Below are 26,057 nucleotides of genomic sequence, written 5' to 3'. Positions count from 1 at the left end.
CCCTCTTAAGCCTTAGCCCCAACCATCTCTTTAAGGATTCACATGAGGTAATTTGCTAAACAGAGTGATTACTAAACAGCCAAAGATTTCAAGACTAAAAGTGGTGACAGTAGTAGCCTACAATAAGGAAAAACACCAAGTACAAATACACTTGATCTGGTCCTTGGCCTATATCCTAATCTGACTTTGGTGCAGGTCATGTTCTTCACGTTACCGTCTGGTAAACACACACTATATAAAGTTGAGTTGTCACATTCACAGGATACAGAAGGTGAAATGGTAACTTGCATAGTAGCAATATCAAAAACGGATAGTGTCCAGATACAAATATTTTATAATTATTAGATGATGCTTACCCGACACACTTGTCTAAATTGATGGGTCATGTGAAGGAAATGCTATAACTACCCCCCCCAGCCACATTTAGTTAATGGATGGGTCACTATTGTCTAGAAATGTACACATGTTCATGAAATACTATAGATGGCCATAATCATCCCAAGACACACCTGGCTAACTTGATGGGTCATGTATTCATCTGGTGAAGTGTTTTTAGACATGCAGTCTTTTTTCTTTTGTTTAGACATGTACTAGTAGCTAGCTAGCTAAACAATGAACCAGCATAATCCCAACTCCTACTACTACCAACCAATACAAACATTGTCATAGCTGTAGTATGAATCTGCAGGTAGCTAAAGCTAACCAACCAGGTTCAATGTTTGCTAGCTAACATTAGGCTATAACTAAGAATGCAAATGGATTTCTGATTCGAATAATATTACTACACAGAGCATACACGTAACGTTAGCTAGCGAGCCAGCTAGCGAACAGTCCGCTTTAACTTGCAATGAAAACGACTTTCTGAAAAAACTTGTATATATCTGAAAATGTAGCTAGACTCTTACACGTATAAATGGATGAATGCTTCACAGCAGACTGAACCGTTTAATTCCATTTTGAGTGTAGCTACATCTTGTTTGGCCAGTGTTTTGTCAAGTCACTCTGGTTCACACTGACCGTGGCGTGTGCAGAAGGTAGAAAATCACTTTTTCCAACTGATCTGTCGATAGCGCCTGCTAAATTCAGGGTATCAATGTTGAGAAAATTAGCCAAACTTTTGTAGTTCTCGATGGTTGTTATATATTTAAAAAACGCTGTGGTAGAAAGGACTATCAACACGTACTGGAGAAGCTCACGTTATAAACAGAAGCATGCTAGATGGCAGACCAAACCAAACTCATCTCCCCGCAAATGCCTCCTGTGGAGTAGTGACGTGACATACGCCTAGTTTCCTGAAACGAGTCACATATAAAACATCAGCAAAAGGGATGTCATAGTTATTCAAATTCACATTTGACTTTAAGTTGTGTAATGTGTATGGAATGACTACGCTATGGCTGACATGTATACTCTTCTCCTCAATGTCTCTGTACTACTTTGAGGATAACATTATCGGTCCTGACTGAAGTGAGGAAGCTACAGCTAGGCCTAACGTTTGACCTAAGGAGCTGCTGTTAGTATCAGCAAAAAGATCACCTTTGCCTCACCAGTTTCAAACTACTTTATGTCCTCACCATAGACTGTTTTTTTAATGAGATGCGAGAAGATTACTCTCATGAAATGTAATTTTAATCACATATTTAGTGACTGTAAATCCTTAATTTGCTGTTTGATTTCCTCACCATCTGTGTTTGATGCATCAATAAACACAAGTTGTAGGTTTTTTTCAGCTTTCCAAAGTGAAAGTGGGGTATCTCATTATCTAAAATTTGATTGTAACAGCATGACTCTCATAAGGCGATACTCCATTGGTCAGTGAAATAGATGTTCATACAGTGATACAATTAACTTATCTCTAGGCTAAGTGGCATTTGATGTTAATGAAATTGTCATTCTAGGTTTCCTCTGGGAATTTGCTGGCCATCTTGAGCCGCCATTACCAAGACCTGACCTGCCTGCGCTTCAGTGACGACAGCAGCCATTTCATCTCAGGAGGCAAAGACAACCTGGCACTGGTCTGGAGTCTAGCCAGGTACAAACAGCTCTTACACTGGAGTGTGTTAATTACGCCAACACTGTTTAAACCGTTTTCTCCAAACGCTGTTGTAGGCTTGGACGGTGTCCWGATTGTCATACTTTCATACTGAACTTGTGCCATACCTGGATATTCATTAATACCAGCTCTGAACACAAGGGGCGCTGTTTGAAACCCCACTGATACTCTGATTAATCTGAAGGTTAGCAATGCTAACAAGTACATGTAAAATCCCATAGACAATGCTAACTAAATGCTAACACATTTTGTCGTTTCTGACCTAAAKTATACAACTAAAAAAATGCTACTCACAGTTTGCTGCACCTACAAAACAAATATCAGCCAGCAAGGCTCTTGATCCAGGAGGGGATTCTTTGCTGTTGCCAAGCAAATGCTTGATTTGGYAGAAGCTAACCACTTTGCCAGATAGCTTACTAGCTACTACATTAGCAAACCAGATGCACAACTGTAGAGCATTTAGCACATTTTAGACTGTTAACTTAGTAGTTAGTTATAAGATATCTAGCTGGCAAACATTTAGTTGTGAATTCCGTACTGTAATTAGATCACCTGGCGCATMCTGCACAACAGTGAGGGACTCACATGGTTCCTGTCTCTCARCGTTGTGTGCCTGTAAACAAACACCACATGACGTGACTGGGGACTACCGTAATATTCCTAARGTGACCGGTGAAATTAAGAACGCAATGAATGAAAAGTACGAAAATGTAAGTCGCTCTGGATAAGAGTGTCTGCTAAATGACAAATGTAAAATGTTCTTCATCTCCTAACGTATTGTACAAGTTGACTGCAGGTATTTACTTAAAGTAGTTACAAATATTCACATTTATTAAAAAAACTTTAAAGAAATCAATTTGATGGTATTGAAAAACCATCCCACTGCTGGGGGGGAACCACAGTTACTTGATGACAAGTGGCAGAGGTAAGATGTGCAGTAGTATGTAATATTTCTTAACTAAGATACGCTAGCTAAATCATTTTAGGGGTTAATATAAAACTGGCCTAATATGTCATTGAGACCAAGAAATAAAATTCAACTGTCCTCGATTTTCAGATGAGTTTTAAAGGAAGAGAACATAATAAAATTCATGCATTTTGGAGTAGAATGTCCTTTAAAAAAAAGTCACCAGAAGTTATCTTCTCACAGTCGTTCAACAACAAAAGAAACATCGCCCCAGGAAGACTCCACCCGTCTTGAAGTGTTTGGCAGCTGATGCACATCTACAGTGGCAAGAAAAAGTTTGAACCCTTTTGCAATTACCCGGATTTCTGTAATTGGTCATAGTTTGATCTGATCTTCATCTAAGTCACAACAATGGATACTTAAAACACTTAAACTAATAACACAATTATAAGTTTTGCTGTCTTTATTGAACACACCGTGTAAACATTCACAGTGCACGTTGGAAAAAGTATGCGAACCCTTGGATTTAATAACTGGTTGACCCTCCTTTGGCAGCAAGAACCCCAACCAAACGTTTTCTGTAGTTGCGGATTAGACCTGCACAACGGTCAGGAGGAATTTTTGAACATTCCTCTTTACAAAAATGTTTCAGTTCAGCAATATTCTTGGGATGTCTGGTGTGAACCCCTCTCTTGAGGTCATGCCACAGCATCTTAATCGGGTTGAGGTCAGGAAGGCATATTTTCTTCTGTTGAAGCCATTTGTCGTTGTCCTGCATCTGAGCTTCAATGTGAGCTCCTGCAAAATGTATTGATAAACTTGAATTAATTTTTGATAGCAAGCGGTCCAGGCCCAGAGGCAGCAAAGCAGCCTAAACTATGATGCTCCCTCCACCATAATTTACAGTTGGGATGAGGTTTTAGTTGGGATGAGCCCGTGTGGCTCAGTTGGTAGAGCATGGCGCTTGCAACGCCAGGGTTGTGGGTTCAATTCCCACCGGGGGACCAGGATGAATATGTATGAACTTTCCAATTTGTAAGTCGCTCTGGATAAGAGCGTCTGCTAAATGACTTAAATGTAAATGTTAATGTTGGTGTGCTATGCCTTTTTTCGCCACACACAGTTTTTTTTCCCTTCCAAACAACTCAACTGTAGTTTCATCAGTTTCATCTGTCCACAGAATATTTTTCCATTAGCGCTGTGGAACATCCAGGTGCTCTTTTGCGATCTTCAGACGCGCAGCAATGTTTTCTTTGTGCAGCAGTGTCTTCTTCCGTGGCGTCCTCTCATGAACACCGTTCTTGTTTAGTGTTTTACGTATCGTAGACTCGTTAACAGAGATGTTAGCATGTTCCAGAGATGTCTTTAGCTGACACTCTAGGATTCTTCTTAACCTCATTGAACATTCTGCGCTGTGCTATTGTAGTCATCTTTGCAGGACGGTGACTCCTAGGGAGAGTAGCACCAGTGCTGAAATTTCTCCATTTATAGACAATTTGTCTTACCCTGGACTGATGAACATCAAGGCTTTTAGAGATACATTTGTAACCCTTTCCAGCTTTATGCAAGTCAACAATTCTTAGTCTTAGGTCTTCTGAGATCTCGTTTYTTCGAAGCATGGTTCATATCAGGCAATGCTTCTTGTGAATAGCAAACTCAAATTGTGAGTTTTTTTTATAGGGCAGGGCAGCTCTAACCAATATCTCCAATCTCGTCTCATTGATTGGACTCCAATTAGCTTTTGGAGAAGTCATTAGCCTAGGGGTTCAATTACTTTTTCCAACCTACACTGTGAATGTTTAAATTATGTATTCAATATAGACAAGAAAAATACAATAATTGGTGTGTTATTAGTTTAAGCACACTGTGTTTTTCTATTGTTGTGACTTAAAATTTGATCTGATCTTCATCTATGACCAATTTCTGCTAGCGGGACAACTTCCGGTGAAATTGGAGGGCGCGCAATTCAAATAAATAATCATAAAAAGTATGGATTTTAAACATTTAGGTATGTACAAGTGTCTTATATCGGTTGAAAGCTTAAATTCTTGTTAATTTAACTGCACTGTCCGATTTACATGAGCTATTACAGCGAAAGCATGCAATGCGATTGTTTGAGGACGGCGCCCCACATCAAAATATTTTTCCACCGGCAACTGTTTCATAAATTCACAAATAGCGATTAAATATTCACTTACTATTTGAAAATCTTCCTCTGATTTGTCATCTAAAGGGTCCCAGCTATTAACCTCTAAAATTATTTAGCTAGTGTATCTTAGTTAAGAAATATTACATACTACTGCACATCTATTATTAGGGTTGTCTACACTTAGAGGATTACAAAGCTAGCTAATTAGTTACCTTGGACAGTCTGAGAATCTGAGTAAAATGTGTAACTTGTCACTCTTATCTTAAAAGCGACTTCTCGGCAGAATAAAAAAATGATTTTTTTTGTTTTGTTAAATCAGCTGCCAGAAATCCTTTCTTACCTCTGTCGCTTGTCATCAAGTAACAGGGGGCAAATGGAATTGTTCTCTCAATGTGGTTTTTACATTACTGACTCACGGTTGGACGCACCTGGCTTTGAAGTGACAGGTGACGTTTGGTTAGGCTTATACTATTGACACTGTTACACTGCTGTATTTCATGCTATGTTATCCAGTGCGACATAAACACATTTTGTGCTTGCCAAATCGAGAGAACATTAAATAGGTTCCACTGCTTTCTCTGAACCTTCAACAAAAAGGGGACAAAAACCCAATTGTAATTTTTATCACAAGCCTATCCTTAGGATCTGAATATTTAAGGAGCTTCTGATCTCTTAATCTCAGTGAAAAATTGGATTAGTGCTTTGATAATTGGCAGGGAGAGCAATAAACTGGTTTACTGAGTTTGAGTATTTAATCAAGAAGACGTGTAGAGCTATGAAACACTGACAGCTACTCCTCTCTTATTTTGGAATGGATTGTTATCGGAGGAATAAAAGGCTTAGCTATTTTGAGAACAAATTGTACAGACTGGTTGTGAGTTGAATTGTGCTAAAACTGTAATGCTCTACATCTTTCAATTGCTTATGATCTTATTTTAATTAGTTGGTGAATAAAGATGGCATTGAATGATGTTAATCAAACCTAAAAAAAAAAATGTTTACAGGGAATGGATAGGCCTTTTCAATTCAAGCACTGGACCAATGTCCAACCTATGTTTTGGCAGAGTTGGAAAACATCTATACTGATCATACTGACAGCACAGACAGACTGATCTACAAATCACCTTGCATCGAGAAAAAAAAATTGTCGATCAGTCAGGGAACTCAGTGATTCACTATTTTCATTCAATTTCCTCTGGGGTTGAATGGTACTGAAGTAGGCCTAACTCTTCTCCAGTAGGTGGCAGTGTGAGACTTCCAGTGCCTGCCAGCACTAAAGGGGAATGGAAATGTGCAGGTTGTGGTAAACAAGATGGCAAATGTAAACCTGTTGTAATATTTTCCCTTTCCCTCAGAAATAAAGTTTGCTATTTTAAATGGAATTGGAAAAATTTAGACTGAGGAAGGCTGTCGGAACTACCTGGCAGTAAAAAAAAATAAGTGATTGCTTTGAATTTACTATGAATGTATGACAGTCTGCTTTTCAAAGTAATACCTTCTCTTTTTCTAGTAGAGCATGTTATTATATTGCCAATGCATATCCTCAAGGGAAGCAGCAAAAAAAGTAAATTCTACTAAAGAAATAATGTCAACCGTATGGCCCAGTATACAGTTTGAAATGAGACTTGCCGTTACCTAATTACCTATATCAATAGTCAACATCAGGCGGAGCTTTTGACATCTCAATTCCAAATAGCTTTTGATGTATCAAAGTTCTTGAAAGGTCCTCCTCTTACAACGCACTACCTTTGTTGCAACCATTTCCCCCTCAAAGCAGAGGCTTTGTGGTGTATAATCAAGAGTCCTGAAGCTGTACTTGCAGTTGAAAATAAATCATTGTTTTATAGGTCTAAACTGTTATTTCGCCCTTGCAGGTCTGCTCCTGTAATGCCAAACAAATGATGTAGCCCCACACCAAGTGTGTTTAATCCACTCATTAAAACCTCTTAAATGTAAAGTGCCTATGTTTGGGGACCCTATGTGATAAAAAAAAAAAAAAAAGAATTCAGTCTGTTATGAGAACAGTAGCCACTATCTGGGAAAGCTGAGTATCTTGGCTATTGATCAGTGCCTTCAAATCTTTGGTATGACTTACAGCCATATATATGGGCATACAAATTTACAATGGCAATGACCTCATTTCAAGATGGCTGCTACCTACATTCCAGTTAGCACTGTGAAGTATAAACGAAAAAAACACGGAATACATTGATACACACCGAAATTCGGGGCTCCGCAGATCATTAGGATATCTTATTTGTATGACTGTGACCAACCATTATTGATCACCAGCCCCAAGAGTATAAAAAAAAAAAAAGTATTAAGTTTTCAACAAACAGCGAACCACTTACAAGGTAAGCTTCAATTTGGTCTGTGTTTGAGGTAAAGCTGCATGGGGAGTATCAAATTAATCCTTAGATTGGCAATTGGCTAGATTTGTTCCCACCAATGTTATCTGATGTATGACTTAATGGAAACATCCAATGTCCACCGAGTGACTATCCTTGCGCATCAAAAATATGTTGCCTGCTAATGCGCTGTAGGCATGTATGTCTGACTGTTTAATTAAAACAAAGCATCGCGAAGGCCCAAGGTGGGTGTTGACGCGATGTGATTTCTGCCCAGTGCTCTGAATGTCAAAGTGAAGAAATTCAATGAAGCGCGGGTAAACGGCGGGAGTCCTCCGACACCACCACAATGTTTGAAAGATGTTGGTGTTGTAGAAATATTTTTTTTATAGTGAACAATAACTTTTAAGCACATCCAGTGTGTAAAAACAGTGCAATTACCACATTCGGACACTTTGGAGAGGTTGAAAGGACACCTGGATACCCCCATAACACCACTACAATGTTTGGGTGCGGTTGATGTGGTTGAAATTGTGTTTTTATACTGAACAAATAGCATTTAGGGATTGCAAATATGTAATAACACTGGAATTACCTTTTTTTTTTACCTTTATTTAACTAGGCAAGTCAGTTAAGAACACATTATTATTTACAATGACGACCTAGGAACAATGGGTTAACTGCCTTGTTCAGGGGCAGAACGACAGATTTTTACCTTGTCAGCTCGGTATTCGATCTGGCAACCTGTCGGTTACTGGCCCAACGCTCTAACCAATAGGCTGCATGCCGCTCCAATTTACCGACACATGCCACTTTGGAAAGGTTTAGGGAAAATTGGAAACGTCATGTGTTTACACCTGACAACTTACCAAAACATCTGCCAGTTCTAGTTAAGTCTGTCAATTATTTATTTTTTGTCTGATATTGTTCACATGTTGTGGAAGCCATCTGATGTTTCCAGTTCTAGTCATCAATAATTCAGTTATAGCTTGCAAATTTAAAGATGACTTTCAAAATGAAATAACACTTTTTATTTTGTGTGCTTGATCTTGTGTATTCTGAAGTATGTATTTGTATTTATTATGGATGCCCATTAGCTGCTGCCAAAGCAACTTTCTCATAATCTCCTAGATGTCGTTTTTTTCAAATATAACCCCACAATATCCCATAATGACAAAGCAAAAACAGGTTTTTAGAAACACTTGATAATAAAAACTGAAATATCACATATACATACGTTTTCAGACCCTTTACTCAGTACTTTATTGAAGCACCTTTTTAGCAGTGATTACAGCATCGAGTCTTCATGGCACACCTGTATTTGGGGATTTTCTCCCATTCTTCTCTGCAGATCCTCTCAAGCTCTGTCAGGTTGGATGGGGAGCGTTGCTGCACAGCTTTTTTCAGCTCTCCAGAGATGTTAGATCGGGTTCAAGTCCGGGCTCTGGCTGGGCCACTCGTGGACATTCAGAGACTTGTCCCGAAGCCTCTCCTGCGTTGTCTTGGCTGTGTGCTTAGGATCGTTGTTCTGTTGGAAGGTGAACCTTTGCCCCAGTCTGAGAGCTTTGGAGCAGGTTTTCATCAAGGATCTCTCTGTACTTTGCTCTGTTCATCTTTGCCTCGATCCTGACTAGTCTCCCAGTCCCTGCTGCTGAAAAGCATCTCCCGAGTGGTGCAAGGCACTGCATTCCAGTGCTAGTTGTGTCACTACAGATCCTGGTTCAATTCCAGGATCTGTAGGGATGTCCTTGTCCCATCGCCGGGATGTCCTTGTCCCATCGCGCTCTAGCGACTCCTGTGGCGGGCCGGGCGCATGCACGCTGACACGGTCACCAGGCGTACGGTATTTCCTCTGACACATTGGTGCGGCTGGCTTCCGGATTAAGCTGGCATTGTGTCAAGAAGCAGTGCGGCTTGGTGGGGTCGTGTTTGAGGACGCATGGCTCTRGACCTTCGCCTCTTGCAGCGACGGGACAAGACTAACTACCAATTGGATACCATGAAATTCGGGAGATAAAGGGAGTAAAAAAAKAKAKAAAAAAACACAGTATGATGCTTCCACCCATGGTTCACCGTAAGGATAGTGCCAGGTTTCAACAGACAAGGTGCCTTTTGGCTAACTCCAAGCAGGCTGTCATGTGGCTTCCGTCTGGTCACCTCCCTGACCAAGGCCCTTCTCCCCCGATTGCTCAGTTTGGCCGGGCTGCCAGCTCTAAGAGTGGTTCCAAACATCTTCCATTTAAGAATGATGGAGGCCACTGTGTTTTTGGGGACCTTCAATGCTGCAGACATTTTTTGGTAACGTTCCCCAGATCTGTGCCTCGACACAGTCCTGGCTCTCAGCTCTACGGACAATTCCTTCAACCTCATGGCTTGGTTTTTGCGCTGACATGCACTGTCAACTGTGGGACCTTTGTTATATAGGCAGGTGTGTGTGCCTTTCCAAATCATGTCCAATCAATTGAATTTAGCACAGGTGGACTCCAATCACGTTGTAGAAACATCTCAGGGATGATCAATGGAAACAGGATGCACCTGAGTTAAATTTGGAGTCTCAAAGCAAAGGGGCTGAATAAATCAAATCAAATGTTATTTGTGACATGCGCCGAATACAACAGGTGTACAGTGAAATGCTTACTTACAAGCCCTTAACTTCTTAAAGCATTGTTGGTTAACACGTTTTTCTTAAGTAAAACATTTAAAATAAAAGTAACATACTTAAACAGCAGCAGTAAAATAGCAGTAGCGAGTCTATATACAGGGGGTACCAGTACAGAGTCAATGTGTGGGGGCACCAGTTAGTCGAGGTCATTGAGGTTACATGTAGGTAGAGTTAAAGTGACTATACATAGATTATAAACAGAGTAGCAGAAGCGTAAAAAGAGGGGTTTGGGTAACCCTTTTGATTAGGTGTTCAGGAGTCTTATAGCTTGGGTGTAGAAGCTGTTAAGAAGCCTTTTGGACCTAGACTTGGCGCTCCGGTACTGCTTGCCGTGTGGTAGAGAGAACAGTCTGACTTGGGGGGCTGGAGTCTTTCGCAATTTTTAGGGCCTTCCTCTGACACTGGTATAGTGGTCCTGCATGGCGGGAAGCTTGGACCCAGTGATGTACTGGGCCYTACGTACTACCCTCTGTCGTGCCTTGCGGTCGGAGGCCGAGCAGTTGCCATACCAGGCAGTGATGCAACCAGTCGGGATGCTCTCGATGGTGCAGCTGTAGAACCTTTTGAGGATCTGAGGACGCATGCCAAATCTTTTCAGTCTCCTGATGGGGAATAGGCTTTGTCGTGCCCAGTTCATGACTGTCTTGGTGTGTTTGGACCATGATAGTTTGTTGGTGATTTGGACACCTTAACTTGAAGCTCTCAACCTGCTCCACTYCAGCCCCGTCGATGAGAATGGGGGCGTGCTCGGTCCTCCTTTTCCTGTAGTCCACAATCCTCTCCTTTTGTCTTGATCACGTTGAGGGAGAGGTTGTTATCCTGGCACCACACGGCCAGGTCTCTGACCTCCTCCCTATAGGCTGTCTCATCGTTGTTGGTGATCAGGCCTACCACTGTTGTGTCATCGGCAAACTTGATGATGGTGTTGGAGTCATGCCTGGCCATGCAGTCATGAGTGAACAGTGAATACTTATGTAAGTAAGCTATTTCAGGTTTTATTTTGTAATAAAAAATTAAAAAAGTTAACCTGTTTTTGCTTTGTCATTATGGGGTATTGTTTGTAGATTGCTGAGGAATTTGTTTTATTTAATCAATTTTAGAATAAGGCTGTAATGTAACAAAATGTGTAAACGGTCAAGGGGTCTGAATACTTTCCGAAGAGACTGACATCAACAATGAAATAACGCATATGGAATCATGTCACTAGAATAGTGACCCGCAAAACACCAGTCTCAACGTCAACAGTGAAGAGGTGACTCTGGGACGCTGGCCTTCTAGGCAGAGTTCCTCTGTCCAGTGTCTGTGTTCTTTTGCCCATCTAAATCTTTTTATTTTATTGGCAAGTCTGAGATATGGCTTTTTCCTTGCAGCTCTGTTTAGAAGGCCAGCATCCCGGAGTCGCCTCGTCACTGTTGACGTTAAGACTGGTGTTTTGCTGGTACTATTTAATGAAGCTGCCAAGTTGAGGACTTGTGAGGTGTCTGTTTCTCAAACTAGACACTAATGTACTTGTCCTCTTGCTCAGTTGTGCACCGGGGCCTCGCACTCATTCTATTCTGGTTAGAGCCAGTTTGACGTGTTCTGTGAAGGGAGTAGTACACAGCGTTGTACGAGATCTTCAGTTTCTTGGCAATTTCTCGCCTTCATTTCTCAGAACAAGAATAGACTGATGCGTTTCAGAAGAAATTTCTTRGTTTCTGGCCATTTTGAGCCTGTAATTGACCCCACAAATGCTGATACTCCAGATAGTCAACTAGTCTAAAGAAGGCCAGTTTTACTGCTTCTTTAATCAGTACAAGTTTTCAGCTGTGCGCCTATGTAGATATTCCATAATAAATAATCCGTTTCCAGCTACAATAGTCATTTACAACATTAACAATGTCGACACTGTATTTCTGATCAATTTGCACTTTTAATGGACAAAAGTTTGCTTTTTTTCAAAAACAAGGACATTTCTAAGTGACCCCAAATTTTTGAACGGTAGTGTACAGTGGAAAGAAAAAGTATGTGAACCCTTTGGAAATACCTGGATTTCTGCATAAATTGTTCATCTGATCTTCATCTAGATCACAACAATAGACAAACAGTCTGCTTAAACTAATAACACACAAACAATGATATTGTTTTCATGTCTTTATTGAACACACTGTGTTAACATTCACAGTGCTGGGTGGACAAAGTATGTGAACCCTTGGATTTAATAACTGGTTGACCCTCCTTTGGTAGCAATAACCTCAACCAAATGTTTTCTGTAGTTGCGGATCAGACCTGCCCAACGGGCAGGAGGATTTTTTGACCATTCCTATTTACAAAACTGTTTCAGTTCAGCAATATTCTTGGGATGTCTGGTGTGATCCGCTCTTGAGGTCATTCCACAGCATCTCAATCGGGTTGAGATCAGGACTCTGACTGGGCCACTCCAGCAGATGTATTTTCTTCTGTTGAAGCCATTCTGTTGTTGATTTACTTCTGTGTTTTGGGTCGTTGTCCTGTTGCATCACCCAACTTCTGTTGCGCTTCAATTGGCGGACAGATAGTCTAACACTCTCCTGCAAAATGTCTTGATAAACTTGGGAATTCATTTTTCTGTCGATGGATAGCAAGCTCCAGGCCCTGGGGCAGCAAAGCAGCCACTGACCGTGATGCTTTCTCCACCATAATTTACAGTTGGGATGAGGTTTTGATGTTGGTGTGCTGTGCCTTTTTTTTCTTCACACATAGGGTTGTGTGTTCCTTCCAAACAACTCGACTGTAGTTTCATCTGTCCACAGAATATTTTTCCAGTAGCGCTGTGGAACATCCAGGTGCACTTTTGTAAACTTCAGACATGCAGCAATGCTTTTTTTTGGGCAGCAGTGGCTTCTTCCGTGGTGTCCTCTCATGAACACCATTCTTGTTCAGTGTTTTACGTATCGTAGAGTCGTCAACAGAGATGTTAGCATGTTCCAGTGATGCCTAAGTCTTTAGCTGACACTCTAGGATTCTTCTTAACCTCATTGAGCATTCTGCGCTGTGCTCTTGCAGTCATCTTTGCAGGACGGCCACTCCTAGGGAGAGTAGTAACAGTGCTGAACTTTCTCCATTTATAATCACCCGACTCTCAATTTGTCTTACTGTGGACTGATGAACATCAAGGCTTTTAGAGATACTTTTGTAACCCTTTCCAGCTTTATGCAAGTCAACAATTCTTTATCTTAGGTCTTCTGAGATCTCGTTTGTTCGAAGCATGGTTCACATAAGGCAATGCTTCTTGTGAATAGCAAACTCAAATTGAGGTTTTTTATAGGGCAGGGCAGCTCTAACCAACATCTCCAATCTCGTCTCATCGATTGYACTCCAATTAGCTTTTGGAGAAGTCATTAGCCTAGGGGTTCACATACTTTTTACAACATATGCTGTGAATGTTTAAATGTATTCAATATAGACAAGAAAAATACAATCATTGGTGTGTTATTAATTTAAGCACACTGTGTTTGTCTATTGTTGTGACTTAGATGAAGATCAGATAAAATTTTGACCAAATTATGCAGAAATCCAGGTATTTCCAAAGGGTTCACATACTTTTTCTTGCCACTGTATATACATACATACGTACTCAAAGCTAGCTGTTAACTGAAATGGCGAGCAACGGGCAGGCGGGCGGAGACCAGGGAGACGGAGCACGCACCGAAACTAAAGTAAGAAAGTAGGCCTATAAATATCAAATAAACTAGAGATTTCACACCATTGACCCCAGTACGTACGTGTGTGTATAGGAATTTACCACAGGGGGACTCAAAGTTGTAGAAACATCTCAAGGAATGTCAATGGAAACAGGATGCACCTGAGCTCAATTTGGGGTAGGGTCTGAGTACTTATGTAAATAAGGTATTTCTGGTTTTTATTTTTATACGTTTGCATGCATTTCTAAAAACCAGTTTTCACTTTGTCATTATGGGGTTTTGTGTGTAGATTGAGGCAAAAAAAAAATTAATCCATTTTGTGAATAAAGCTGTAACTTGTTTAACAAAATGTGAAATTATTTCCCAAAAATTAAAAAATAAATAAAAATAAAGCCAAATATCTCAAATTGGACTTATTATTATTTAATTTTTTTAAATTTTTGCTTAATAATGTTTACAAGTTGTCCCTTCTCACGTTTATAAGAAGTGAGTGCTAAATGCTAACTCCTGTTCATGTACGCTGGTTAGCATAGCTAGCATTCAGAAATCATTGGTGACAATAGATGCTTCAATTCCATTGTTTTGGTCGAGTTCGATTGACCTCTACCGCATATATTGCCACTGTTAGGTTGAAAGCCCAATCTATTCACTCTATTTCTATGAGTCCTGCTTCTGCATTGTACGGTGTGTTGCCCAGGCAACCCAAGACTCTTTGCTTGTTTCAGCAAGGTGCAACATATATTTTTTTTATCATGTCCATGACTCAACCGCACAAATGCCTGGCGTCCCATCTTCAGTCAGCTGTTCGTTCCAATTTTTTWATTTTTTTATTTAAACGTTTATGGCGGTTATTTTCTTTTCATGACGGTCTTGGTTATACGGTAATTGTGCCAGCCCTACTCCCACGTCAATTCTTTACATTTCATCAATGTGTCAGCATGTTCTTTAAGTATTGGTGTATAGTGCCAACAATCATTAATCTCCAACAGTTTATTTACATGACTGAGGCTTCGACTATATACCACAAACACATCCGCTCTCTTCGCCAGACTGACTTTAATTCCCAATTACAGTTTGAAGAATACGAGTCCAGTGTTAGCTACTTTCTCTGACCTTCGCCTTTTTGAGGGGACAATGTGAAACTCAATGTAGCATAAAGAACAGAGTGCTACGGGTCTGAGAGGAWTTTTAAATGGCCACCGACCTGCATCTGGTAATGCACCTTTCACATGTGAAGAATGGCCTGGGTTGGGCCCACACACCGACATTAAGTGGTTTGCTTTGACCCCATCCCAGAGGGATGTAATGAGCGGACGTGGCTTAAGTCCCCACTAATATCTCCGTGATACACCCTGAGCATCGTTGGAATAGGTCCGAAATTGCCTCAAAGGGAGTATTGGAACTGGAATTCTGTTAGTGGTTTGATATTCCTCAAAATGCCCCCAGGCTGCTTCTTCTCCTCCCTTTTTGTGTGCACACGCAGTAGCCTATGCTGTGGTGTGTGCCTGTACGGGTTATGTTTGTCACAGATGTTGCTGCCGACAGGTTTTCCCTGAGATTCTGCCAAGGAGCACCTCTTGCTGCCGAGCTGACAGAATGGGTCCTGGGTCCCGCTCAGATAATCAGGCTTTCTATCCTCCCCCTCTTTCCCTCTCGCTCTCTTGCTCTGTTTATCCACCTATAGGCCTCCTTCTCTCCTGTCCTGCTCTGGCAAGTTGTCTCGACTGAGCCAGAACCAGTGATGTTCAGAGCTACAGTATATACTCAGAAAATTGCATTTTTGGTCCAAATTCCTTGGCTATAAGAATACAGCAAAATATTTGTTTTTCCCACTAATAATCTCACAAAAAATAATTGTGAGATTTGAAGTTTTTAAATGGTCAAACTGTGAAGGGAATACATATGTTTTTGGTTTACTTTCAAATGGTTGAGGTAGAAAGATTTGAACATTCTTGTCATGGTTCTGTATTGGTGTTTTGAGGTTAGTTTGAGATCAATGCTAGTCACATTCATTGCTTAACATGAAATTCCACCATTTCTTTATGCGGATYTCAACTCAGCAAAAAAAAGAAACGTCCCTTTTTCAGGACCCTGTCTTTCAAAGATAATTTGTAAAAATCCAAGTAACTTCACAGATCTTCATTGTAAAGGGTTTAAACACTGTTTCCCATGCTTGTTCAATGAACCATAAACAATTAATGAACATGCACCTGTGGAACGGTCATTAAGACACTAACAGCTTACAGACGGTAGGCAATTAAGGTCCCAGTTATGAAAACTTAGYACACTAAAGAGGCCTTTCTACTGACTGAAAAACACCAAAAGAAAGATGCCCAGGGTCCCTGCTCATCTGCGTGAACGTGCCTTAGGCATGCTGCAAGGAAGCATGAGGACTGCAGTTGTGGCCAGGGCAATAAATTGCAATGTCCGTACTGTGCGACGCCTAAGACAGCGCTACAGGGAGACAGGACGGACAACTGATCATCCTCGCAGTGGCAGACTACGTGTAACAACAGCTGCACAGGATCGGTACATCCGAACATCACACCTGCGGGACAGGTACAGGATGGCAACAACTACTGCCCGAGTTACACCAGGAACGCACAATCCCTCCATCAGTGCTCAGACTGTCCGCAATAGGCTGAGAGAGGCTGAATTGAGGGCTGATAGGCCTGTTGTAAGGCAGGTCCTCACCAGACATCACTGGCAACAACGTCGCCCATGGGCATAAACCCACCGTCGCTGGACCAGACAGGACTGGCAAAAAATGCTCTTCACTGACGAGTCCCGGTTTTGTCTCACCAGGGGTGATGGTCGGATTCGAGTANGAACGCACAATCCCTCCATCAGTGCTCAGACTGTCCGCAATAGGCTGAGAGAGGCTGGACTGAGGGCTTGTAGGCCTGTTGTAAGGCAGGTCCTCACCTCACGTCGCCTATGTGCACAAACCCACCGTCGCTGYACCAGACAGGACTGGCAAAAAGTGCTCTTCACTGACGAGTCYGGGTTTTGTCTCACCAGGGGTSAAGGTCGGATTTGCGTTTAACGTCGAAGGAATGAGCATTACACCGAGGCCTGTACTCTGGAGCGGGGTGGAGGGTCCATCATGGTCTAGGGCGGTGTGTCACAGCATCATCGGACTGAGCTTGTTGTCATTGCAGGCAATCTCAACGGTGTCCGTTAACAGGGAAGACGACATCCTCCCTCATGTGGTACCCTTCCTGCAGGCTCATCCTGACATGACCCTCCAGCATGACAATGCCACCAGCCGTACTGCTCATTCTGTGCGTGGTTTCCTGCTAGACAGGAATGTCAGTGTTCTGCCATGGCCAGCGAAGAGCCCGGATCGCAATCCAATTGAGCACGTCTGGGACCTGTTGAATCGGAGGGTGAGGGCTAGGGCCTATCCTCCCCAGAAATGTTCGGGAACTTGCAGGTGTCTTGGTGGAAGAGTGGGGTAACATCTCACAGCAAGAACTGGCAAATCTGGTGCAGTCCATGAGGAGGAGATACTGACTGTTACTTTTGATTTTGACCCCCCCTTTGTTCAGGGACACATTACTCCATTTCTGTTAGTGACGTGTCTGTGGAACTTGTTCAGTTTGTCTCAGTTGTTGAATCTTATGTTCATACAAATATTTACACATGTTAAGTTTGAAAATAAATGCAGTTGAAAGTGAGAGGACGTTTATTTTTTTGCTGAGTTTATATAAATGACTAAACCCTCCCTCTGTGTTACAGTGTGGTGCAGCTGGACCCGTCACACACCCCTGAGCCTCGTCATGTCCTGTCCCGTCACTCTCTCCCCATAACCGACATCCACTGTGGCCTGATGGGACCCCAGGCTCGAGTAGCTACTGCATCCCTGGACCAGACAGTCAAGGTGGGCTTTTTCCGCGCATCCTTACTATGCTTGTCCAAAGGGGAATTATTGTGAACTGCCTCTGAGGCTGTCTYTATGAAATTTGGGCTTGTGTATGTAGCACAAAGCTTTTTTAAATWKWTTTTTTATACTTTGTTTTTATTGTAGGAACACAAAGAAACTCTTAATGGTACATTTCCTTCCAATGAGAATATAATGGATAAAAAATAATATTTCCATGCCTCAAGCTGTTGAGGTGGAAGAGCACAATGCAATCTGAAGTTTGCGAATGATTGTGGGCTTACAAATGCATATTTTATGTTGTCTTCCACCCGTCATTTTTATTATTCACAACATTCTTATTGATAGACATCTAATCTAACGAAGTTCTGGCGTGCACTCTAGCGATGTGATTTATCTGTATTCTAAATGGATACCTACGGGCCTACCAATGTTTTTATTTTATTTTTTAGGAATTCTTCAGGAGAGGACATTTTTATACCAGTGCAATCTTAATTAAAAACCTCAYTTAGTTTTAGCAAACATATTTGATACTCTGTTTCGATTTAAAAAATAACATTAGGCCTTTGTCTCAGAGCGTCATTTGAACTGTCTTGCAATAGTGTTTTATGTGCTACATTACCCTTAGCGTTGGGATTTGTGTTTACTGGAACTGAAGTGGGAGGTGGTAGCCTAGTTTACAGGTCATTTGCATGCAGACTTATCGTCCAGTCGGAATATTGAAGCTAAATTGTGTTAGTCCACGCAAGCAGTGTTAGAGGAAAAAACATGAATATTGATGAAAGGGTACCTCGCAGACGTGAATCCCCATTGGATCTTAAGTATAATTTTATTTGGGTCTTAAGTATAATTTTATTTGTTACTCATTTAACTTGCTAACAACCCTTAATGTTTCGTGGCTCAAGTCCCAAAATAGGAACGCAATTCTCTCTAATTGCATGAAGATACACAAAACAAGATATGCAGTTTTTGACATGCAGAAGATTTGCCAATCACTCTATCCCATTGTATTAGTTAAAGGCCCAATGCAGCCATTTTTTTAAATCTCACTATCAAATAATATCTGGGTTCCTAACTGTTATAGTTTTAAATTTAAAATAGCAAAAATCTATTTGTCAAGCAAGAATTTAGTTAGGACTGTCTGGGAGTGGTCTGAGTTAGGAACCTATTTGGAAGGGCCTAATAGGAGAGACATGTAACCTGAAAGCTAGCTGTTAATAGCAAAACCTGCTGATTTTAGAAGATCCAGTGTTGATTGTTATTGGTTAAGAATACAGTCAGGAAATAATACTGATCAAATTGTTTCACACTTAAAGTGCTAGTTTCATCAGCTGTAGTACAAATATGACACAAAACACAGGAAATTGGAATTTTGACCACACTGGGACTTTAAAGATAATTGCTAAAACCTTTCTTATTTACTGTTGCACTATCATATGAATTGATAAAATGGTTTTATCCAATTTAAAACGAAGAATAATAATCTTGTATTGGGCCTCTAAAGTGAATGATATCTCCTCCTTTTACCTCATTTATATAAAGCATCTTAAGGCCCCTGTTGAAACCATTAAACAGACCATGATCGAATTTTAAATGTGAATCAAGGCAAGGACTCTCCAAATGGAATGCCTATGTACAGTACAATCTCTTTTGGAGTGTAATGGTAGTCACAGGTAGAACCACACTATTTAGACCTGGCATTGTGAAACACACCACAGTCGAAGGATTCACACTGCTTGGGTAGCACAGATTCCATGTATAGCACATTTCTCTCCTCCACAGGCCAGGGTAAAAATGATAACAAATATTACCAGAAGGGAACGTGTCGTGAGGTTGTAGCATTAGCCTCCATATCTTCCCACCTTTATTCCCACCTTTTATCCAAACTTTTTATAGTCCCGTACCCCTTCAAACATTCAACCTCCAGCTGCGTACCCCCTCTAGCACCAGGGTCAGCGCACTCTCAAATGTTATTTTTTTTGCCAGAATTCTAAGCCTGCCACACACACTATACGATACATTTATTAAACATGAGAATGAGTGTGAGTCTTTGTCACAACCCGGCTTGTGGTAAGCGACAGAGCTCTTATAGGACCAGGGCACAAACAATAATATAACAATCAATCATTTTGCTCTTTTATTTAGCCATCTTACATAGAAAACCTTATTTGTTCATAAATAATTGAGAATAACTCACCACAGGTTAATGACAAGGGTGTGCTTGAAAGGATGCACATAACTCTGCAATYTTGGGTCGTATTGGAGAGAGTCTCAGTCTTCAATCATTTTCCACACACAGTATTCCACACACAGCGTGTATTTCATTTTCATCCTAGTGAGGACCGAGAATCCACTCTCACATAGGTACGTGGTTGCAAAGGGCATCAGCGCGATTTGCCAAGGCAGGATACTCCGAGCGTAGCCCAATCCAGAAATGTGTCAACGGCTTCTGATTTAAATTCAATTTTCACAGAACCGCTTGTTGCAATTTCAATGAGGCTCTCTTGTTCAGATATCGGTAAGTGGACTGGATGCAGGKCATGAAAGGGATAACGAATCCAGTTGTTTCTGTCGTCAGTTTGGGGAAGGTACCTGTGTATTTGTGCACCCAGCTCACTCAGGTGCTTCGCTATATCACATTTGACATTTTCCATAAGCTTGTTCATTTGCACACAATGCATACAATGATGGAAAGACCTGTGTGTTGTCCTTGTTAATCCAGACAGAGAAGAGCTCCAACTTCTTAATCATAGCCTCAATTTTGTCCTGCACATTGAATATAGTGGAGGAGAGTCCCTGTAATCCTAGATTCAGATCATTCAAAAAACATCACCCAGATAGGCCAGTCGCGTGAGAAACTCGTCATCATGCAAGCGGTCAGACAAGTGAAAATGATGGTCAGTAAAGAACTTTAAGCTCGTCACTCAATAAAAATAAAAAAAACGTGTCAATACTTTGCCCCTTGATAACCAGCGCACTTCTGTATGTTGTAAAAGCGTTACATGGTCGCTGCCCATTATCATTGCATAATGCAGAGAATACACGAGAGTTCAGGGGCCTTGCTTTAACAAATTTAAAAAGTTTCACTGTAGTGTCAACTTTTTTCAAGCTATCAGGCATTCCCTTGGCAGCAAGAGCCTCTGGGTAGATGCTGCAGTGTCCACAAGTGGCGCGYGAGCAACTTTTTACCACTCTCTCCCTGTTATGGCTTTTGCGCCATCAGTAGAGATACCAACACATCTTGACCACCAAAGTCTATTTGATGTTACAAAGCTCTCCAGTCCTGGTTTCCAGTGGTTTGTGGAAGAGGATGTCTTCCCATAAACGTAATGGACATATACCAGGAGCTGTGCCAGTCCCGCCACGTCTGACTCATCCAGCTGTAAGGCATATKATTCACTGGCTTGTACGCGAAGCAGTAATTGTTTCAAAACATCTCCTGCCATGTCACTGATGCGTCGTGAAACAGTGTTGTTTGATAAAGGCATTGTCTATATATTTTTTGGGGCCTTTTCCCCCAGCATTGTCCCAGTCATATCCGCGGCAGCAGGAAGAATGAAGTCCTCCCCACAATAGTTTGGGGCTTGCCTGTTCTAGCCACTCGGTAGCACACCATAAAAGACGCTTCTAACTCCTTCTTATTAATTGTTTCTGCCGCTTTTATACATGTCTTTACTACTCGACAGTCATCTTCATTCCCGCTCCAAAAAAATTCCCGTGGCTTATTTTTCAAATTGTCATGTCTCGTTTCTAAATGTCGGCACAAGAGTGAAGGTTTCCCATGAGAGAGTAACGGTTAATGTGATTTGAATGTTAATTATTTGACTAGGCTACCTGTATTTGACATTGTTATTTTGCTAAACACTAGATGGTTTAATTTTATTTTTGGCAGTGAAAGGAGGCTTCTCAGGTGAGAAAAAAACCTCACCCAAATGTATAGCCTCGTTGGAAACTATAAATGTACTGTTTGAAATTGAAGATATGAACCCCCATATCAGTCCTTGATGCTCGTGAGTCCTGCCATTGCTTAATTTCCTTCAAACAGTTCTGCCTGTCATTCTTACCTTGAACAACACCATTCTGACATTGTCGAGCAACATTTCAATGACGCAGTGTACCAAAAATCTTTTTTTCTGCTCCGTTTGAATTTGCACTGACAGGATTTGAAGCAATCAGGCTTGTAAAATGCGAATGGTGACATGACAGATCCAAGGGCTGGTGGCGTTTGATGGCTGCTGTAGCTCTGTGAGGACCCTATTGGATGAGCTGACGGTTGACAAGCCAATCGAACAAGGGAGCCTGATTTGACGGGTTGCAGGCCTGTGACGCACCAGATCGTGTGTGCTAAGGTTTCCGTTACACGGAACCCAACCCGGCCGCGCGCCATCATGCATAATTGTATTTTGTCCCCCCACACCAAACGTGATGACGACACTCAGGTTATTATATCTAAACAAACTCTGAACCAATTATATTAATTTGGGGACAGGTCAAAAAGCATTAAACATTTATTTCGATTTAGCTAGTTAGCTTGCACTTGCTAGCTAATTTGTCCTATTTAGCTAGCTTGCTGTTGCTAGCTAATTTGTCCTGGGATATAAACATTGAGTTGTTATTTTACCTGAAATGCACAAGGTCCTCTACTCCGCCAATTATTCCACACATAAAACGGTCAACCGAATCATTTCTAGTCATCTCTCCTCCTTCCAGGTTTTTTTTTCTCTTGAAGAATATTGCGATTGGCAACTTTCATAAATTAGGTGCATTACCGCCACTGACATCGTTCGTCTTTCAGTCACCCACGTGGGTATAACCAATGAGGAGATGGCACATGGGTACCTGCTTCTATAATCCAATGAGGAGATGGGAGAGGCAGAACTTGCAGCCTATCTGCGTCACAAATAGAACTGACTTCTATTTTAGCCCTTGGCAACGCAGACGCTCGTTGGCGCAATAATTGAATAATATAGATTTCTAAATTTATTTTGCTACGCTCGTGCACGCGACACGAGCGGTGTAGTCAGCCTGTTTTGGTAAATGTGGCGCCGGACATTTGATCGGCAACTCTTTAATTTACCAGACATTTGAGAAATGTACCTGACCCATATGCAGTGGGTGCATAACCTGACTAGGGCATCCACCCACGGTGTTCAGAATGATAGAAATCACATTTACAATATGGTAATTAACAGAACATGCAAGTCGAGTATGCAACGATGTGCTGTCCTTACCGAATTCTGATGTGCACTTTGAACAGCTTAGAATAACTGTCCTCATTTACTTTTCCTCAGCCAACAAGACAAGTAACCAACAGCAAGATCACTGGCCTATGTCAACCTACTACTGTAGAAAAGTTTAGGCTACCTATTCTATTGGTCAGTTTGTCGAGAAAGAAATGGCATATTCTGGGACAGTTGTGGGACGATCGATCCCAAATTCATACAACCAGTCGTAGGCTACATTAAAAAAAGCAATGAGTCTGATGCAACCGATCATAACGTTTCGCTTAAAATGTTGATGAACTATTATTTCTTCACATTATAAGCACAACAATGCCCACATGGCAGCAGGCTACACAAATATTTGTTCTATAATCCAATTAGCATGAAAACACCATTGTCAAACGGGCACAGCACATGCGAGCGGTTTCATGTGACAGAAATGAAAATATCCATTCGAAATTTAGAAAGAGGAGATCTAATATGCGTATGTATAGAGATTTCAAACTATCACCAACTCATTGCATAGTGGTATCTGACGCACTGATGAAGCCTGCCTTTCGTTGCATTTGATGCGGCGTTCAAAACAACTGGGAACTCGGAAATATCCAACTCAGACGGGAAAAATAGTTTTGAACGGTCATTCAACTTGGAATTCCAATTCTGGCCTCTTTCTATAGCTCCGATTTTCCAACCTAAAGATCATGATTTGACCTCATATATTTTCCAGAGTTCCCAGTTGTCTTGAAAGCACCACAAGACACTGCAGCTCTTGCGCTGTCTGATCGATTTTCCACTCAAAGGCTCTGTATCTGTATGCTATAGGTGGGATAAATAAGAAGCATAACGAATATACTGAACACACGAGCCAATTTAATTCCATTAAATTATGCAAATMACCCTATAGACCGATAAGCATGACCAGTGAACTGGTATTTACATTAATCAATATGGTAAAAAACATTATTTCACAATGGGATATGCAATGGGCGCCAATTTTATTTAAATAGTACCCGCAAAACACCAGTCTCAACGTCAACAGCGAAGAGGCGACTCCAGGATGCAGTGTTAATGTTGTAAATGACTATTGTAGCTGGAAACAGCTGATTAAAAAATAATAATACAAAAATATATTTTATGGCATATCTACATAGGCGTACAGAGGCCCATTTATCAGCAACCATCACTCCTTTGTTCCAATGGCACGTTGTTAGCTAATCCAAGTTTATCATTTTAAAAGGCTAGTTGATCATTAGAAAACCCTTTTGCAATTATGTTAGCGCAGCAGAAAACTTGTACTGATTTAAAGAAGCTTTAAAACGGCCTTCTTTAGACTAGTTGAGTATCTGGAGCATCAGCATTTGTGGGTTCGATTACAGGCTCAAAATGGGCAGAAACAAAGACCTTTCTTCTGAAACTCTTCAGTCTATTCCTGCTGTTGTGGGAGGTGCAGTTGCCGTACCAGGCGGTGATATAGCCCGACAGGATGCTTTCAATTGTGCATCTGTAAAAGTTTGTGAGGATTTCAGCTGACAAGCCACATTSCTTCAGCCTCCCGAGGCTGAAGACTGCTGTTGCGCCTTCTTCACCACACTGTATGTGTGGGTGGACCATTTCAGTTCGTCCGTGATGTGTACGTCGAGGAACTTAAAACCTTCCACCTTATCCACTGCTGTCCCAACGATGTGGATGGGGGGGGGGTGCTCCCTCTGCTGTTTTCTGAAGTCCACAATCATTTTGTTTTGTTGACGTTAAGTGAGCGGTTACTTTTCTGACACCACACTGAGTGCCCTCACCTCCTCCCTGTAGGCTGTCTCGTTGTTGTTGGTAATGAAGCCTACTACTGTTGTCGTCTGCAAACTTGATAATTGAGTTGGAGGCGTGCATGGCCACACTGTCATGGGTGAACAGGGAGTACAGGAGCGGGCTGAGCACGCACCCTTGTGGGGCCCCAGTGTTGAGGATCAGCGAAGTGGAGATGTTATTTCCTACCTTCACCACCTGGGGGCGGCCCGTCAGGAAGTCCAGGACCCATTTGCACAGGGCGCAGTTGAGACCCAGGGCCTCAAGCTTAATGATTGGAGGGTACTATGGTTACTGAGCTGTAGTCAATGAACAGCATTCTTACGTAGGTTATTCCTCTTGTCCAGATGGAATAGGGTAGTGTTTAGTGTGATGGTGATTGCATCGTCTGTGGACCTATTGGGGCGGTTTACAAATTGAAGTGGGTCTAGTGTGTCAGGTAAGGTGGAGGCGATATGATCCTTGACTAGTCTCTCAAAGCACTTGATGACAGAAGTGAGTGCTATGGGGCGATAGTCATTTAGTTCAGTTACCTTTGCCTTCTTGGGTACAGGAACAATGGTGGCCATCTTGAAGCATGTGGGGACAGCAGACTGGGATAGGGAGAGAGTGAATATGTCCGTGAACACAGCAGCCAGCTGGTCTGCGCATGGTCTGAGGATGCGGCTAGAGATGCGGTCTGAGCCGGCAGCCTTGAGGGTTAACACATTTAAATCGATATCGTATAAATCGAGGCTAGCCGGAACATATCCCAGTCCGCGTGATCAAAACAATCTTGAAGTGTGGATTCCGATTGGTCAGACCAGCGTTGAATAGTCCTTGTCACGGGTACATCCTGTTTGAGTTTCTGCCTATAGGAAGGGAGGAGCAAAATAGAGTCGTGGTCAGATTTCCTGAAAGGAGGGCGGGCGAGGGCCTTGTATGCATTGCGGAAGTTTAGAGTAGCAGTGATCCAGTGTTTTGCCAGCGTGAGTGCTATAGTCAATATGCTGATAGAATTTAGGTAGCCTTGTTCTCAAATTTGCTTTGATAAAATCCCCAGCTATAATAAATGCAGCCTCAGGATATATGGTTTCCAGTTTGCCTATTTCCAGTGAAGTTCCTTGAAGGCTGTCATGGTATCTGCTTGAGGGGAGATGTACACGGCTGTGATAATAACCGAAGAGAATTCTCTTGGGAGATAATACGGTCGGCGTTTGATTGTGAGGAATTCTAGGTCAGGTGAACAAAAGGACTTGAGTTCCTGTATGTTGTTACAATTACACCATAAGTCGTTAATCATGAAACATACACAACTGCATCTAGCCTGCCTGATTGGGCAGCCATTTGGACCAGTAATGTGTTTTTTCTCGGCAGTTTAGCCTACAAGGT

The 26,057-nt window shown here is 41.7% G+C and overlaps 1 protein-coding gene and 1 non-coding gene across 2 annotated transcripts in view; both read left to right on the top strand.

The window, feature by feature from the left end:
* Positions 1 to 26,057, top strand: part of LOC111975549 (WD repeat-containing protein 18) — a 90,820-nt gene that overhangs the window by 1,804 nt on the left and 62,959 nt on the right. Inside the window, exons 3-4 of the mRNA XM_024003884.2 lie at positions 1,899 to 2,032; positions 17,523 to 17,664. Coding sequence (XP_023859652.1) covers positions 1,899 to 2,032; positions 17,523 to 17,664 — 276 coding nt within the window. The remainder of the gene's footprint in view (positions 1 to 1,898; positions 2,033 to 17,522; positions 17,665 to 26,057) is intronic.
* On the top strand, positions 3,893 to 3,967 carry trnaa-ugc (transfer RNA alanine (anticodon UGC)). Its single transcript has one exon. It is a non-coding gene; the product is annotated as a tRNA-Ala (tRNA).

This window comes from Salvelinus sp. IW2-2015, linkage group LG16 (genome assembly GCF_002910315.2).
Source record: "Salvelinus sp. IW2-2015 linkage group LG16, ASM291031v2, whole genome shotgun sequence".
NCBI classification, from domain to species: Eukaryota; Metazoa; Chordata; class Actinopteri; order Salmoniformes; family Salmonidae; genus Salvelinus; species Salvelinus sp. IW2-2015.
The sequence above is the reverse complement of the archived record's forward strand: the minus strand, read 5'-3'. Positions and strand labels throughout refer to the sequence as shown.